This window comes from Plectropomus leopardus, chromosome 24, assembly GCF_008729295.1.
Source record: "Plectropomus leopardus isolate mb chromosome 24, YSFRI_Pleo_2.0, whole genome shotgun sequence".
NCBI classification, from domain to species: Eukaryota; Metazoa; Chordata; class Actinopteri; order Perciformes; family Serranidae; genus Plectropomus; species Plectropomus leopardus.
Window position 1 is genome coordinate 8,751,836 of NC_056486.1, and position 15,346 is coordinate 8,767,181.

The 15,346-nt window shown below is 37.9% G+C and overlaps 3 protein-coding genes across 3 annotated transcripts in view; all 3 read right to left on the minus strand.

Annotated features, from left to right (window-relative positions):
* LOC121962849 (mitogen-activated protein kinase kinase kinase kinase 4-like) overlaps positions 1–1,065 on the minus strand; it is a 44,811-nt gene extending 43,746 nt beyond the window's left edge. Inside the window, 2 exon segments of the mRNA XM_042513156.1 lie at positions 391–456; positions 802–1,065. Coding sequence (XP_042369090.1) covers positions 391–456; positions 802–858 — 123 coding nt within the window. The 5' untranslated portion in view covers positions 859–1,065.
* A 4,447-nt stretch (positions 1,066–5,512) lies between these two features.
* Positions 5,513–11,533, minus strand: chst10 (carbohydrate sulfotransferase 10). Its single transcript, XM_042513061.1, has 6 exons — positions 11,360–11,533; positions 9,985–10,128; positions 9,790–9,899; positions 8,706–8,931; positions 7,583–7,688; positions 5,513–7,426 (listed from the first exon to the last, which is right to left on the minus strand). The coding sequence occupies exons 2-6, from the start codon at positions 10,088–10,090 to the stop codon at positions 6,874–6,876; spliced, it is 1,101 nt and encodes a 366-aa protein (XP_042368995.1). The 5' UTR covers positions 10,091–10,128; positions 11,360–11,533; the 3' UTR covers positions 5,513–6,873.
* A 764-nt stretch (positions 11,534–12,297) lies between these two features.
* rpl31 (ribosomal protein L31) lies at positions 12,298–14,745 on the minus strand. The gene is made up of 5 exons (XM_042513106.1): positions 14,671–14,745; positions 13,908–14,011; positions 13,456–13,581; positions 12,451–12,563; positions 12,298–12,362 (listed from the first exon to the last, which is right to left on the minus strand). Exons 2-5 carry the CDS (start codon positions 14,009–14,011, stop codon positions 12,331–12,333), a joined length of 375 nt encoding a protein of 124 aa, XP_042369040.1. The 5' UTR covers positions 14,671–14,745; the 3' UTR covers positions 12,298–12,330.
* Between the last annotated feature and the right edge of the window lie 601 nt (positions 14,746–15,346).

The following is a 15,346-nucleotide window of genomic DNA, read 5'->3' on the forward strand; positions in this document are numbered from 1 at the left end:
CATAATATTAACATAATATTGACATATTGCCCAGCCCCGAGCTCAAGACTGAGACAGCAGGATGATGACAGATTCTCCATCCTTGCCTCCTCACCTAGTTTTCAGGGAGGCAGGTGACGCAAGATAGGTGATGCATCAGACTGTCTGGTTCAGTCTTTACGCACACCTCCAAGCTGAACAATGATCACACTGAGACCAAAACAAACTACTGTGCCTAGAAACCAACATTTCATCTGCTACTTTGATCTTAATCATCCATGATGTGGTCTGATTGCAACATTATAAGGTCAGATCCTTTGTTTCAGCCTTGATAAGGAGGAAAAAAACATTCACTATCCTGAGCATTCACAGTGAAAACAGGACAGGCCATGCACTGCGCCTCCAACCAACCTTGTATACTTGTCCATAGGTGCCATTTCCAACTACCTCCACCAATTCAAATATCCCAGCAGGGTCCTGAAAAGAAAAACACAGAAAGGCGATTCAGTGTGAATAAATAGCAATGCTTATATTTATGTTTTCTACACATCATGGTCCAGTGTGAGCCAGCTGTTGCGCCCTGATCTCCCCTACATGCCAAATGCATCTCGAACAAAGGAAAACCAGACACTGGCAACACCTCGCTATGGCTCAGCGGTCATTTTCAACACTTCAGCTCTAACAAGAAGGGACATTTAAGAGCAGGTTAAAACTCCATGTTAGCCAGACTTGCAGACGTTTGTTTTATCGAACATTGAGGAATAAAATCGGGCAAAACAACAACAAAAAACACACAAACAGGCTCGGTTCGGCAGCACTCACCCGCAATGAAGCCAAGTCTATGTCTACTAGACTTTTAGCTGGAGAGTCGTTCGCCATCTTTCAAATAAAAGCCGAGCTTTCCGTTGCGTTTACGAAGAAATAAATGTCGCTGTATCATTTGCGGGGACTTCGGCGGTGGATTAAACAGAGGCCGTCGCGTATTCCTCTCTGTGGGATCCGTTTCTTAGCAGTAAACGCTGGGCTCCATGTTGAGGTGGCAGCAGCGGGCTCCCTGTCCGCTCTCTCTCTGCTCGTGCCACTGGCGTCAAGCTAAGCGGAAAACGTTCACTTCCGCCTGCATGTTTCAGCATAAAAGCCTCACTGATATCCTATTTCCATTGTTTTTTTTAAACAAAGTCACTGAAATACATTGGATTACATTTTAATAATTTGAAAACTAGGTCAAATTGACTTAGTTTCTTTCAAATAATGCAAATAAGGCAATAAGCAACTTAGAAGAAATCAGCAAATTAGTACTCACCCAAAAAAAATGCAAAAAACTTTCTTTTCATGTCCTTTTATATTTAATCTCCACTATATTTCAGAGGGAAATATTAGAATATTTACTTTACTACATTTATAAGATTTTTGCATAAAAAACACAAGAGTTTTTCTTTTTTAAATGGTGTTTTGCTTGTAATACAGCAGTTCATAGTACAACTGAAACAATTAGTTGATTCATCAATTAGCTGATAACGATTAAACAACCATTTGGGTAATTTTTTTCAATTTTCTCTCTCTCTCTCTCTCTATAAATATTTTCATATTTGTATTTTGGGTTTTTTGTGGTGTGTTTTCTTCTATTTTATATCATTTTGAGTTCTTAGTGTGTTTTTTTTCCATTTCATGTTAATGATTTTATGGTGGTTTCTTTTTTTTTTTTTTTTTTTTTTTTTTTTTTTTTTGTTTTTTTTTTTAGATTTTTTGCATTGGGTACTATTATTTTTAACACTTTAAGCACATGTTCCTGATTACACTTACTTGCCTTTACTTAAATAACATTGTCAACGCACGACTTTTACTTGTAACAGAGTATTTTCACAGGGTGGTGTTAGTACTTCTACTTAAGTAAATTACCCGAATACTTCTTCCACCACTGATAATTACCACGTTGTTTATACTTTTTTTTCATTCTGAAAGTCAAATTGGCCGATTTCCGCTTTCATTCTTCCTCCTTCTGTCCGACTTGACGCATTTTTGATTGAGAGCCGCACAAACACAGGAAGCCGGTCGGCTTCACACAGAAAGAAAAGGGCTGGGCCTCAATCCATCAAGCATGGATACCGAGATATCTTTAATACACTGTGTACACAGATGCACCCAAACACTTGTATACCAACCTGCGTTTTTATCTATGAACAGCTCACGCGAGCGGTTAGGCTGGGAGAGAGAAATAGAGGCAGACAGGCGCGGACCCCCCACCTCACCACACAGCATCCTTATGGACATGCGCATGTTCCAGTGTCAATATTGGTAATCATGGGTGTGGCAAGTGAACAATCTCAGGAGTGATGCTGTTAGTGCAGTGGCTCCCAAAGCAGCATGGTACAGAGGAACAAATGACTAATTCAAACATAACCCATCCCGATATTTAATACCGGCTTTTAAGATTTAATGTTTCACTACCTTCCTCAAATCATATCCAAATAACAGTGTTTCATTGCATCGTGTTTCTAAATTGAGTGTTTTGGGAATGAGATTTGGAGGGTCGCTCTCCGTTTAAAAAAGTGGTAACACAATAGCATTTTACTTCAAGCCATGTGATGCAACTTCTCCTCTTGTCTTGAAATGTGATACATTAAACATTTATGATATTAACATTATCAGTATATGCATTTTTTTTAAAGTTTATGAAAACAGATTTTCCAGAAAATTAAAATTATTTTTTGTCCATAATTCTATGGTTAATTGTTATCCTGCTGGACAAACAAAAAATCCTTACATACCAGTGTATTGTTCATCCCAGACGGTACTGTTTGAAATACAATAATTGAGCTCAGTCCATTCAGACTGCAGCATCTGCTTCTGATCACAACAAATCAATGTATGGGATATTGAATTCTGAAAGGTTTGTCGGTATTGCACCCAAAGGTGCTTCTTTTAAATAACACGACCACCTTGTTGATTTAGGTCAACTTCTGTTCTTCGCTTTTTCTTGTGGTAAAGCCACTGAATTTCATGTATGATGCAATATAGTATAGTAAAAACGATATTATTTAAGGACTATTCTGGCTGGGGTGTGAATTTTATCCAGTTTTATCGGCCAATATTGGCTATATTGGTGTCAGATTTTTTGTTGTCTGTGCAACATGCAGTCTTATTAATATCAATGTGCAGTCTTATTATTTCCATGTGTAATCGGTGTAAATTTGTGTATTTTTTTTTAACTTGAGTTTTGTGTCTTGTTTTTTACTATGTATATTGTTCTTTTACGTTATTTATCTTGTACATACCTGCTTCAATGTCCCTTTGCTGCTGTAACAAAACAAATTTCCCAGTTGTGGAACTAAAAATGGATTATATTCTCTTATCTCACCTTATGCACAATATGAAAAGATTATTTTTAGTAGAGGATAATGCAGAAAAAGAAAATTCCCCATACATAAACTGTAAAATATCCTGCCATCATTATATATCTTTATCACAAATATTTGATAACCATACCTGAGGGATAATTGCATTGCATAATTGCATATATATTATATAATTTATTACTTCCCGATATCAGAATAAGAATCAGAATCAGTCTGGCTCTAACTGAAGCCAAAATAAGAAACAGACTGTATAAGAATGAGACTTATTACCGGACTAACAGCAACGATAATTTCAGCTTTTACAGTTTCTGGCTGTGATAAATGGTGTGATTTTGGACATTTTTGCTGGAAAAAATACATTCTAAAACCCACAGGCAGGTTTGGGGTTCAGATGGTATCTAAAATAAATATAAAATACAACCATTAAAAGTAACGTGTCTCTTCCGTAAGCCAAAATATAAAACGCAAGTCTCTCCCCAGTGCCTGTAAAATTATTTGACGTGCCTCCTCCCCCTACATAAATAATTAACAGTCCCTAAACAGAAGACTTTTTCAAATGCATGCATCCCAGCATGGAGGCAGTGTGCTAATGGAGGCCTCAAATCCACTGCAGAGAGAAGAAATGCTCAACTGCAGCGTTCTAGTTATTTATCACAAAATCCACAATGAAACTTCCAAACAGACAAAGCTTTTGGTTAAACAAACCTCAAACGTCAGGGCAGGGAGAACGAGTCTGACAGGCTGAGAGGAGTAACCTGGCAGTGAGGAGACACACACACACTCACGAGCATGCAAGCACAAAGCCTTAACTAACACACTCAGTGAGACACTTAACCAACGCTTAAGCTCTGTAAATCAACTTAAATCCATCTGCCATAAGGTAAGCTCATACAGATGACACTGATAATGTAAACAGCGCTCCGCCCCGCACTGTCTTTACATGTTTGCTGCTGACACATGGTGATGAAGTCAGTGTTTTGCCCTCATTCGTATGGTTCAGATGTCAACATTAACAACCGTGTGTGGTGATATTTAGTCCACAGGTCCAGTAGGGTTTGTGGCTTTTTAACTGAGCAGTAAAATGTTAATGGTTGACTGACACCTTGTGGATAATTGATGTAACTGCAGCAACATACACAGTGGATGTTTGAAACTTGAGCAAATTGGTTAGATTTCTTTCAAAAACATGGGTCATGACCAATGAAATCAATTATCCCAAAATAAGCAAGAAATGTGTAAAAAAAAAACAACAAAAAAGCACGGAAAAAACAGAAAACTGAAAAGGAAAGTTTCAAAAAAAACACAAACAAGGAAATTACCTGGGAATTAAGTGTTGTAAGAATTAGAATCATTTTGTAACAGTTTAAAATATGTAGTTATGATCATTAGAAAAAAAAAGTTTTTCTCAAGCTTTTTAAAAACAATTTTCAAAATCTATTAATTTCTTGTAATTTGTGCAACATTTCTTACCAAGTTACTCGTTGCTCCTCACAATGTTCTTGAAAGAAATTGCCCCAGTTTGCTTCTGGGTTAAAGGTTTGAAAACTTGTGAAAAGTCTCTGAAAGCAGTAAAAGAGAAGTGATGTTGTTACAGTTTTCAAAGGCTTAACTTTTAAACTTGAGCGCATTGGGCTTGGTTTCTTTTAAAAACACAGCAGTAAGCAAGGAAAAGAAGAAATGACCCAAAAATGTTCAAGAAATTAGTAAAAAAAAAAAAAAAAAAAAAGTACAAGTAAAATAACCTGCTATTTTTTGAAGGAAAAAACAGTAAAAATATTTTTTTTAAAGAAGAAAAAAAAGATGAAATTATCTAAAAATGCTAAAAATATGACTTTGTAACACAACTTTAAAGATGTAAATTTTGATATATATATATGTGTGTGTGTGTAGTTTTCCCCTATTTTTTTCGTTTCGCCTGAAACATGTTTCTCTTGCCTTTATAAAAATATTTTTCTCCATCTACTACTTTCTTGCAGTTTGTTCAACATTTCTTACCAAGTTGCTCATTGCCTTTTTTTTTTTTGCAGGTTTTTGAAAGAAATCACACCAGTTTGCTCAAAGTTCAAAGGTTCAGATTCAGGTTTTCAGGACTTGCTTCAATTTGTTTTCAGCAAATTACCAACAATTTAGATATGAAAACACATTTTTTCTAGTAGCAAAGAAGAAGGAAGTGCACATTATTTCACATGGAACTTTATTACTAACTAGTGTTGTCCTTGTATTCTGACCGCCTGTCCAAAAGGTCACCAGGTGGTTGCAGGGAAGCAGCACTGTCTTACAACTGTGACACGCTGTTGGTGTCAGGTTAATAATATTATAAATAGCAACATGTAATACAAATGTTGAGTTGCAAGTCATGTTAAGAACATTTACACAGTACATTTCTGATAGAAAAATTAGCCTTTAAAATCCAGTGTCGTTTCCTTCGATGTGCCAGCGCAGGTAAGAGCTAAATAAATGGAATCATTTAACACCGTTTGTCAGTTTCACTAAAGGCAGAACCAGAGCAATGGTGACTGTATGAATCACGGGAGAACCATCTTTGTTTAAATTGAAGTATTTCATGATATTTCAGTAATTTACTGTAACATAAAAAGTCAACAGACTGTTAGCTCTTAAAAACATCACTGACAAATATCAATGTCCTATCAATTCATATTCTTTCAACCTGCTTGTCCAAAGATGTTAGCATCCCCGATACACACTATCTTTGCCTAAGTCTAGCGTGATCGCAAGTTCAGAAAAGACACGTCAAAAGGCATACTATAATTGTCCATAGCTTTCCTTAAAGGAATAGTTCAGATTTGTGAAAGGGAAGTTGCATGGGGTACTTATTTTTAGTTTGTATATTAAAAACAGTAGATGTCAGTCAGCACGCCCCCAGTTTGGAGAAGCAGGCTGGAGTCTGTCCTGGAAGCTAAAAAATGCACTGATGTGGATGGGGGGCAGCAACAAAATGCATTTTAGCCACCTTAAAAAAATAATACTAATTAAAAAAAAACTGTCCCTTTAACAAGACGACTCCTTGAAACCGGTGATCCACACAGTGACATATAATAGCTACATTTCATGGTAACAGGACTGCATCCCTGGCATTACACAGCAAACCTCTCTCACATATGAGGATAATTCATTCATGAGTGTTAAAAATAGAAAATGTGTTCTGGACCTGTATTTGACCTTTTGAGTCACACAAAATGAGGAATTGTACTCACTTTGCATCTTCTGCAGACACTCTCTTCCTCTTTTCACTGCATCGTGACACTACAGGTTTGCTGACAGCCCACTTATCAGTTACAGCTCCTCTCTCCATAAAAACACTGTTACATGCTAGGCAGCACTTCTCAGCCCTAGGAAATACAGCAAACATAGCCACAATCTGTCAGTTATCCCTAAAATAAGAACATTATAGTGTGCCGTCTACTGCACACCAGCATTTTAGGTCTGCGGTACACATTCAGCTACAATACATCTCTGTCTCAGTGAAGATGTCGAGACCATTTAATATGAAAACGTCTTTTAGTCAGTGTTAATCAGTTTAGTTCAGGAGAAAGTCTGGGCTTGGGTAACCAAATAAACCAAAATCACCCTGGTAACGTGCGTAAAGACGCCTGATGTCCCGCTTGCTGATGCCTGAGAAGTACTGCTCCACCTTGGTCCTGTTGTAGCGGGTGATGCCTGGAGGAATGGCTGGGTAGGACACCAGCTGGTCGATGCCTGCTGCTCGGAGAATATGGGGGGCGTCCTGCTCCAGAGTCTCATGGTGGCCCACCACACTGTAGTGTATTTCACACGGCGCGCACAACTCTGCATAAGTCACCCAGTGAATAATGTGCTCGCCGAACTGACGGTCCATACGGTGACGGCCGTCCACGTCACCCAAATAACGGACAAAGTCCTCAAAGTGAAGGCCGGAGGCGGCGAGCTCGCTATCGCGGTGGCTCTTGCGGTACTTGCGGATGATGGCTGGAGCGATGTCGTGTTTGTACCACGGCTCGAAGCGTGGGTTCTTCACAAACTTGTCCTTGAATGCAGAAATGAGGCGCTCAAAGGGGTCCCGCACGATGAAAAACTTGAAGTAGGTGTTTAATCTGTTGAGAAACGTTATTGACAAAATGGCTGTGAAAGATGAAAAATAAACACTTTTCCCATTATCACAACTGAGCTCTCTCATCCGCAGCAACCACGAGCACATCCTGCAACCTGGCCCAGACAAGTTGACATGATCAAAGTAACTCTGAACTGACCTGTGAGTAACTTCCTGTGGCGTGAGTGATGAGAGACGGGGCAGGCCGTTCTTCTCATGGTCGTGAACAAGGTTCTCTGGGATCTCCTCCACAGTGGGGAACGCTCCTGAGAATTTTAATTGCAAAAGTCATCAACTGATTTACAACCCTAACTCCAAATCAGGGACAAAACATAATTGTGTAAAGGATATTACAACATGGGCTCAGGAACACATTAGAAAACCATTGTCAGTAAACACAGTCCATTGCTCCACTGCAGGGCCTGGTTTATTCCTATGAGAGCGGCTCACTGGCACATGAAGCAAAAAAAGGCTCTTTTTCCAGGTGAAGAATCTGTTTAAAATTCCCGGATCTGGCCCATACAGCATTTGCACTGGAGACTCACAGCCTGTGCCAGGTAACTCCTGGCGGCAGAGCGACTGGTTTCCGGTTAGCATGTTGCTTGTTTGAACATTTAATCTTGTGGCTTTTTTAGACTTTCCAAATGTTTTTTAGCTGGATGGCTCAAATCTAGGTAGTGAAACGAGTCGTTTGCACCTCTCCTCTCTCTCAAAATAAAGCCTGACTTTATTTTGAGAGAGATGTAACTTTTGTACTACTCCATTTTTGTACTACTCTATTGTCAATATTTCGGGAGTTATGTGGGGGTTAGTGGTATGGGGAGGATTGTAATTTGATTTCATACTGTGTCCTGTCTTGTATATGTTCTGTAAAGCTTTCTACATGTTGTATACAGTGTGTAAATTTGTTAGAATTTAATTAAAATATTCTTGATTTAAAAAAAGCCTTTCCTTGTTTTTTTTTTTGACTTTTTCTCTTATATATATTTTTACACTACTTTTCAGGTACTACTTTTTACTTATTCCTTGTCATTTTTTGGGTCATTTCTTCTTTCACTGCCCATTACCTTCTTCCTATGTTTTAGAGAGAATTCAAGCCAATTAACTCTGGTTTCAAAGGGTTAATTAAACAGACTTCAAGCCAAACTAAATATACAGCACCATGTTTTACAAATTTATTTTGTGCTTTGCCCATGTTTTACCCGCACACAACACCACAAATATTCATCAGCCATCCCTCATCATTATAGTAAATATTACTATAACCCTCATCTGTTACCTACCATTGAGCACAATGAGGACCTTCTTCCACTGTGTGTTGCCCACTTTTGGCGTCTGGCAGAACAAGATCTTGTGCTTGTCGCAGACGAAGATGCGGTCCAGGACAAATTTGCTGATGGAGACGTGAGTCAGATTCCTGAGGCTGCTGTTCTTACATACAGCTGAGAGCAACTCGACTCGCCTCTCAACCACTGACTGCCAGTCTGTCACTGTGGGGACGGCTGTGGGCTGAGACACACGGACACACACAGACACACACAGACAGACAGACACACAAATGAGGATCTTTTTTTTAATGCAGAGAGAAAATGTGAATGACTTTGTTTCAAATTGAGTCAGTGGTGCACCGTAAAATCTGACAAGTTGATCTTACTAACTTGACAAAGGTAAGTAAATATAACTATTCTCATGTTTACCTTCTATCTATTTGTAAGATTAACTTGTAATAATTAACTTTTCTCAGTGTTAACAACTAAAATAAGCTAAATTTTTTGCAAGAATATTGGTCATATATTATTTAATAACTTTATTTATTTTATGTACCCACTTCTTATTTTTGCTGATACCTGCAAAACTTGAGGATGACACCTGCTTTGTATTGTGGTGTCTTGTAATCCCATGTGGGTTGGACCAGAAATGGCATTACACAGAAATAAAAACAAACTGACTAAATAACTAATCTTCAGGTAAACCAGGAGATTATTTAAGAAAACCTCAAGATAGTCTGCCCAAGAGAGTTCAAGAGGTGCTGCGTGTACAGGGAGGTCACACTAAATATTGACTTCAGTCTGAAGAAGCAGTTTTGTTCTGCCTTTTTTGTTGGTGTTTTCATGCACTGTAAATGTTCTCTGTGTTTTTTCTTCGTACCTTAATCGAGAGACAGAGAAATAAATACATATATATCACTGCCACTTTGCTAAAACAACAAATCTATGGTAGCCTTAGACTTTTGTACTGTACTTTCAATTAAAACTAATTGTTATATTTACTTACCAGTTTCCTAGATTTATAAAAGTAAGATAATCTTGTGTGACTTTGCAGTATCAGAGTAGCGTATCAGTATAAGTAATCAGCTGCATTAGTCACCTGATCAGAGGGCTTTGGGACAGTTTTTTCTGGGCTGGAAAGACGAATGGGTTTGACCACCTTGGTGCCTGGTACTGTCCAACTCTGACCACCAACCCTGTCTCCATAGTCTGAAAAAACACACCAGAGTGGGCCGATCGTATTTACTCCATTAAGTACTGACGCCAGTTGTCAATATAAGACACAAAAGCTTACCATCCACAGCTCTGAAGCTGATGAACTTGCTGACGAACATGAGGATGAGCAGCACCCAGCCGCAAGCCCCGAGGAGCAGCCAGTGGTGCCGCATCGCTTCGCCCATCAGCCGAAGGCCATGGAAACACTGCGCGGCGCTCCCACCTGGACACACACAGCTAACTGTGACTTCACAAACAAGCTGTTGTCTTAGACATTTGTCAGCAACCACAGCACCTAAAGCTAATGCTAAAACATGTTACGCTATCTGCGGCAAGTTAACGTTATATGAATTAACGACGATGAAGTTCGCTTCTGATTCGTGGCTTTCGCTTCAGCAGTTGCTGAGGCAAACAAAACTGCTAATTTTAAAGTATAAACGTGTTGAAATAATGATTTTTTTTACTATAGTTTTTTTTTTTTTTACAGAAAGAAAGCGTATTACATTTTACAAAATCATTTGTTATGCTTTACGGATAAATATGTAGCTTACAAATGGATTGTAAAACATCTCAGTGTTACATTTAAATGTTCCTTAAAACTAAACAATTTATGACAAAATTGGTGTCAACATTGGGACATTGACAAAAAAATATTTTACCTGCTAATTACTGCTATTTGGAATTGAAAGACAAAATAATTATGGTTTTCTAATGTGTAGATATTCAATTATTAATGTTATTAGAGAGTTTTTACACACAATTTGACTGGTGATAGAATTGCAGAAATTTCATTTTTGTCTAAATGGATGGTTTCTAAATGGACAGTGTTAATTTCAATCTTGAACCACCTCTCTGGAATAATCTAGTCCAGATTAGACAAGTCTAGACGTAGTGGTTTTCAAGAAAAACCTGGATCATCATGGTCTACATGTGAAAAAAGCAGGGAAATTTCCCTTTTTTTTTGCATTTTTACAAATAGAATAAAGATGTCACAAATGTGAAAGTGGGTTTCAGACAAACATGAGGCTTTACTTAAAACATCTAACATGCTTTGCAAATTACGCTCCCCTTGACTGCTCAACCAGACGCTACGATGCAGAGGCTGACTTCAGCGTCGCTGACAAGTTAACGTTATGTGAGTTAGCTGGAGCGGTCTCCCTCCTTCATTAGCTTCTGAATTAGTGTTAGCTAACAGCCAAGGTTACTGTTTTCAGTGTGTTTTATATGAATAGCTACCAAACGGCTAACGTTAGCGCATTCATATACAGTAGCGACCGTTAACTGCATTTTAGCTGGCTAGCTGGTCAGTTAGTTAGCCCAGCAGCTAGCCACACCTGTCCCTCCCAGACATGAAGCAGACATGATTCACACAACTGAACCAGCCTAATCTTTCTCTGTAAGCCTCATACAACATGTCGACATAAACACAACACCAGAGCAGCCTCGCCACTTACCTTTCTATTGAGTTACAGCAACTTTACAGCTGCACAAACTCGGGGAAACGTTGGATGCCATCGATCCGCTCTCTCTCTGCTGCTGCGTCCCCGAGCTTCACAACATCCGACTGCTGACAAAGGAGGAGCGCCCACTAGCGGCAGCTTTGTATATATATATAAAATGTATTCATGGTTAAATTATTTATTTTTAACGTTTCATAATAATATTTATTTTTAATGTTTCTGTTTTAAATTATTTAATGTTTTTTTTTTTAATTCTTTCAAAATATTTTTTTCTTTTAAATTTTGTTTGAAATCCTATGTATTTATTTTTTATCTTATATTTTTTTATTATTTGTTTTAATTCGTTTGGGCATTTTATTTATTTCAAGTATTTTATTTTGTTTTTTTTATTTATTCATTTATAATTTTTTAGATGATTTTTTAAAATGAGTTTTATTTTTTGTTCCTTTTATTTGTGTATTGTCATCACCAAGGCAAAAAGCTAATTTTCTAATGAAAATGCAAATCCTTCCTGAAAAGTGAATTGCAAAGAGTATTGGAAATGTGAAAATTCACCTATTAATCACTGAATTGCAATTATGGCGATGATGATTTAAATTAGTTTTTTTTAAAAATTTGTTTTCATTTTAAAGTTTTTATTTTTAACTGTTAATTTTTTTTTCATTTTCTATTCTATGTATTTATTTTTGTCATCAAGCAACTTCAGAGTTCATTACAAGTTGATCATTTAAATTAGCTGTGCTCAGCAGTGAAAGAACTAAAACATGCATTTTTCAGGTTAGCTTGTTAATGATATTCTTCACAAATAATGATTAAAATGATTGTTGAGAGCAGTATTCTCATCTGTGATGATAATAACCATTAATCAAAATCTAAAAAACACCCCAAATATGACAACTGCATAAAAAGAAATAAAGACACAAGTCAAAAGGTTCTTTTATTTTTATTTATTCGACTCGCAGAGTTTAGTTTTCATCAACATTGACTGTCTGCAGACCTGTTGGACAAAAAGGGGAAAACAGATTAATAAAAATGTTATTTGTTGTTTCAGCAGGTGATCGTCAGACTGTTATCGGTGCATTTACCTTTGCATGTGGTGACAGGAACGTATGTGACCAGGGTGTACAGTTTGTTGGGGGAGTCCTCGTCCTCGTTACGCTTCCTGGACAGCCGCACGCGTATCCTGTACGGCACGTTCCTGCACAACACAGAGCACAACACAATGGTTACCATCTTCACTAAATGCTCAGTGTTTGACCTGTCTCAGCAACTGTTAAAACTGGCTCCAATTTCACGCAGTTTCTCATTTCTTGCAGTCTTTTTTTTCCTTTCTGACACAATGAATCAGAAACAGTTACAGCGACGTCTTGCTGATCTACACCACCTTGTATGTTCATCATTTTCCATCTGTGGTGACATCAACCATAGCAGAGACTTTTCATGTCAATACTACAAGGTACAATTTCACCTTAAATCCACAGGTCAGTACCAAAGAGCACATGTCAGTGAAAACGCCAGTTTTGAAAAGAGGCAGGAGCATAACAAAGCCTGGAAGCGAGGTGCGGATCTCTGAGCTCAGTAGAGTCGCTAGCTTTGACCTCTGACCTATTGTCTTGCCTCTGAGCTCCGCTGATGGCCTCCAGGCTCTGGGACTCTTCTGCCTCTTGTCTAAACCCGGTGATCTCGCACAGTGTGCAAAAAGAAAAAGAAAAGAAAAATTTACTATAACATGGATTTAGAGGAAAGACTATCAGCCCAAAGCACATTCTACTAAAATATATCCACACAGAAACCTTTTACAAACCACTTCCTTCCCCTACACCACTGTTTCCCAAACCTCTCCTCGATTGTCCTTCGTGTTTTCTCCCTGCTCCGACACAGCTGATTAAAATGATCAACTCGATATGAACTCTTGAAGCTGCTTGATGACAGGCTTTTCATTTTCAAGTAGCACAAACAGGACAGTGTGCAGTCAGAGTGGGTTTTAACCGTCATTACGTCGGTTTGATTAAAATCAAAAGTCTGTCTCAATGTGCCAGATTGTTATGACTTCATCAAAACATGGCAGTGTTACAGGTGCATCATCTTACCTGACACCCTTGCTCCACACTGCCTTGTTGAGGCGAGTGTCGATGCGCACATCGGGAGTTCCCATCTCCTTCACAGCAAACTTGCGGATCTCCTTGATGGCGCGTGGGGCCCTCTTCTTGAAGCCCCTGCAAGGAGAAAGCACCATTATATTTGCTGAATTTAACAATTCTGTTAGTTCATTAAATACAAGATTCAGACACAATTTACTCATAAATTTCCATGACTTAGAGGCAAATTTACATTCTCTGAAACAACCATCAATACTGTTTATTGGTTTTTCATTATATAATAGCTCTTTAAAATATATAACATTTCAAAAAGCAATGAATTCATAATAGAACTGACTATTTAAATATAATTAGGGACTGTTCATTATCAATGAGAATGGAGGGTGTGATGTAAAAAAGAGGGAGAAATGTCATGATTTTTGAAGTTTATTTTCAGTACTCACACTCCATGGATGCGCTTGTGCACATTGATGGTGTACTCTCTGGTCACCACCTCATTGATGGCTGAACGCCCCTTCTTTTTCTCTCCTTTCTTGGTTGGGGCCATCTAAAAACAACACACACACACACACACACACACACTTCTGCTTAAGCATTTGATTACTGAACTCTTAAAAAGCACCACCGTCTTGACTACAGAGTTCTTTGATGCAGATTTCCAGAGAAGCTGTTGTGATAAAAACAGTTTCCCTGCTAACATGTTCCTCCTACCTGGATGTGAACCAAACGTTTGCCCTGATTCTAACTACAGACGGGCGCTCTCAAACCAACCGAAGACATTATTTAGCTGGGGAACAAATTTCGACACAACACCGGCACCGTAGCATTAGCATAAAGCTAGCCTGAGCTCTTATTATTATGACATGCGAGCTAACCGGCAGGTTAAAATAGCACTTAAAGTATCGTTTAACTAACAATTTAAAACTACAACTAGTGTTTCACGTTAGAAATAACAAAAACTCTTTCTAGCGTAAAGAAAACGGCACAGAGCAGCCGGGCAAAGTAAAGCCACTCCGGTGCAGTCGATGCCGTACCGTTCGTCGCTTTAAAATGCCTTTAAATACGTTAAATCACATCAAAAACCTCACATAGAGGACAGCACATCATTAATGTGTGTGACTACAATAAGTGTGGGGTGATTTGAGTCTCTAATACCACAGGATGGTGATAGATTGTAGAAATATAATTTCCGAATAAAATACTCACATCGACTCTAAGTTGAGGCGGAAGTCGGAAGGACGGATCTAAAGCAGAGGATCCTGGGTAAAGGAAACCGGTCCGTTTTATATAATGTCTGTCAACAAGTGCACGAATAAAAGTTCCGGGGTGAGCCTATATAAAAGATTAAATGCCCTTAAAAATATATATTTAATATAAATTAAATACTATTTCACCTTTTGAAAGACATAATGAAGATGAGGAAATGCGATTTTTCCCTTATCAGACTACTTTAACAAAACATTGACACAGAAATAAGTGTTGCACGCATAGCACTTTGGTCTCTAATCTGCTTTTGTTCACTTTTTCACATTTAGGAACATGTATTAAGTGGTTTGCAGTATTGATTTTCTTTAGAACAGGAATGTGAGATGCCTATATAAAATCATTAATTGTACAAACTTGGCACCAGTTAAACAGAAAATAGGAAGAGGCAGTATTATTATTTTTATTATTATTTAATTCTTTTGATTGTATTATTGTTTTTATTATTATTATAGTTATCATTTTCTTTCCCGTATCAGAAACACACAAAAACTGTCTATTTCAGCAGTTGGTTTGCTTGTATATTTTGCAATTGCGAATAAACAAATCTTTAAAAATAAATAAATAAATAAATAAGAGGCATTTCAACCACTCACTATATAATAAAACTTTTGTGTAT

Coding starts and splice junctions, on each gene's coding strand:
- rpl31 (XM_042513106.1), bottom strand. CDS start 14,011: ATGGCCCCAACCAAGAAAGGAGAGAAAAAGAAGGGGCGTTCAGCCATC. Junction 12,564..13,455: donor GTGTGGAGCAAGGGTGTCAG/GTAAGATGATGC, acceptor TGTGTTGTGCAG/GAACGTGCCGTACAGGATAC. Junction 12,363..12,450: donor TCCTGTCACCACATGCAAAG/GTAAATGCACCG, acceptor TTTGTCCAACAG/GTCTGCAGACAGTCAATGTT.
- chst10 (XM_042513061.1), bottom strand. CDS start 10,090: ATGGGCGAAGCGATGCGGCACCACTGGCTGCTCCTCGGGGCTTGCGGC. Junction 8,932..9,789: donor TCCCAAAGCCCTCTGATCAG/GTGACTAATGCA, acceptor CGTGTGTCTCAG/CCCACAGCCGTCCCCACAGT. Junction 7,427..7,582: donor CCACAGGAAGTTACTCACAG/GTCAGTTCAGAG, acceptor GTTTCTCAACAG/ATTAAACACCTACTTCAAGT.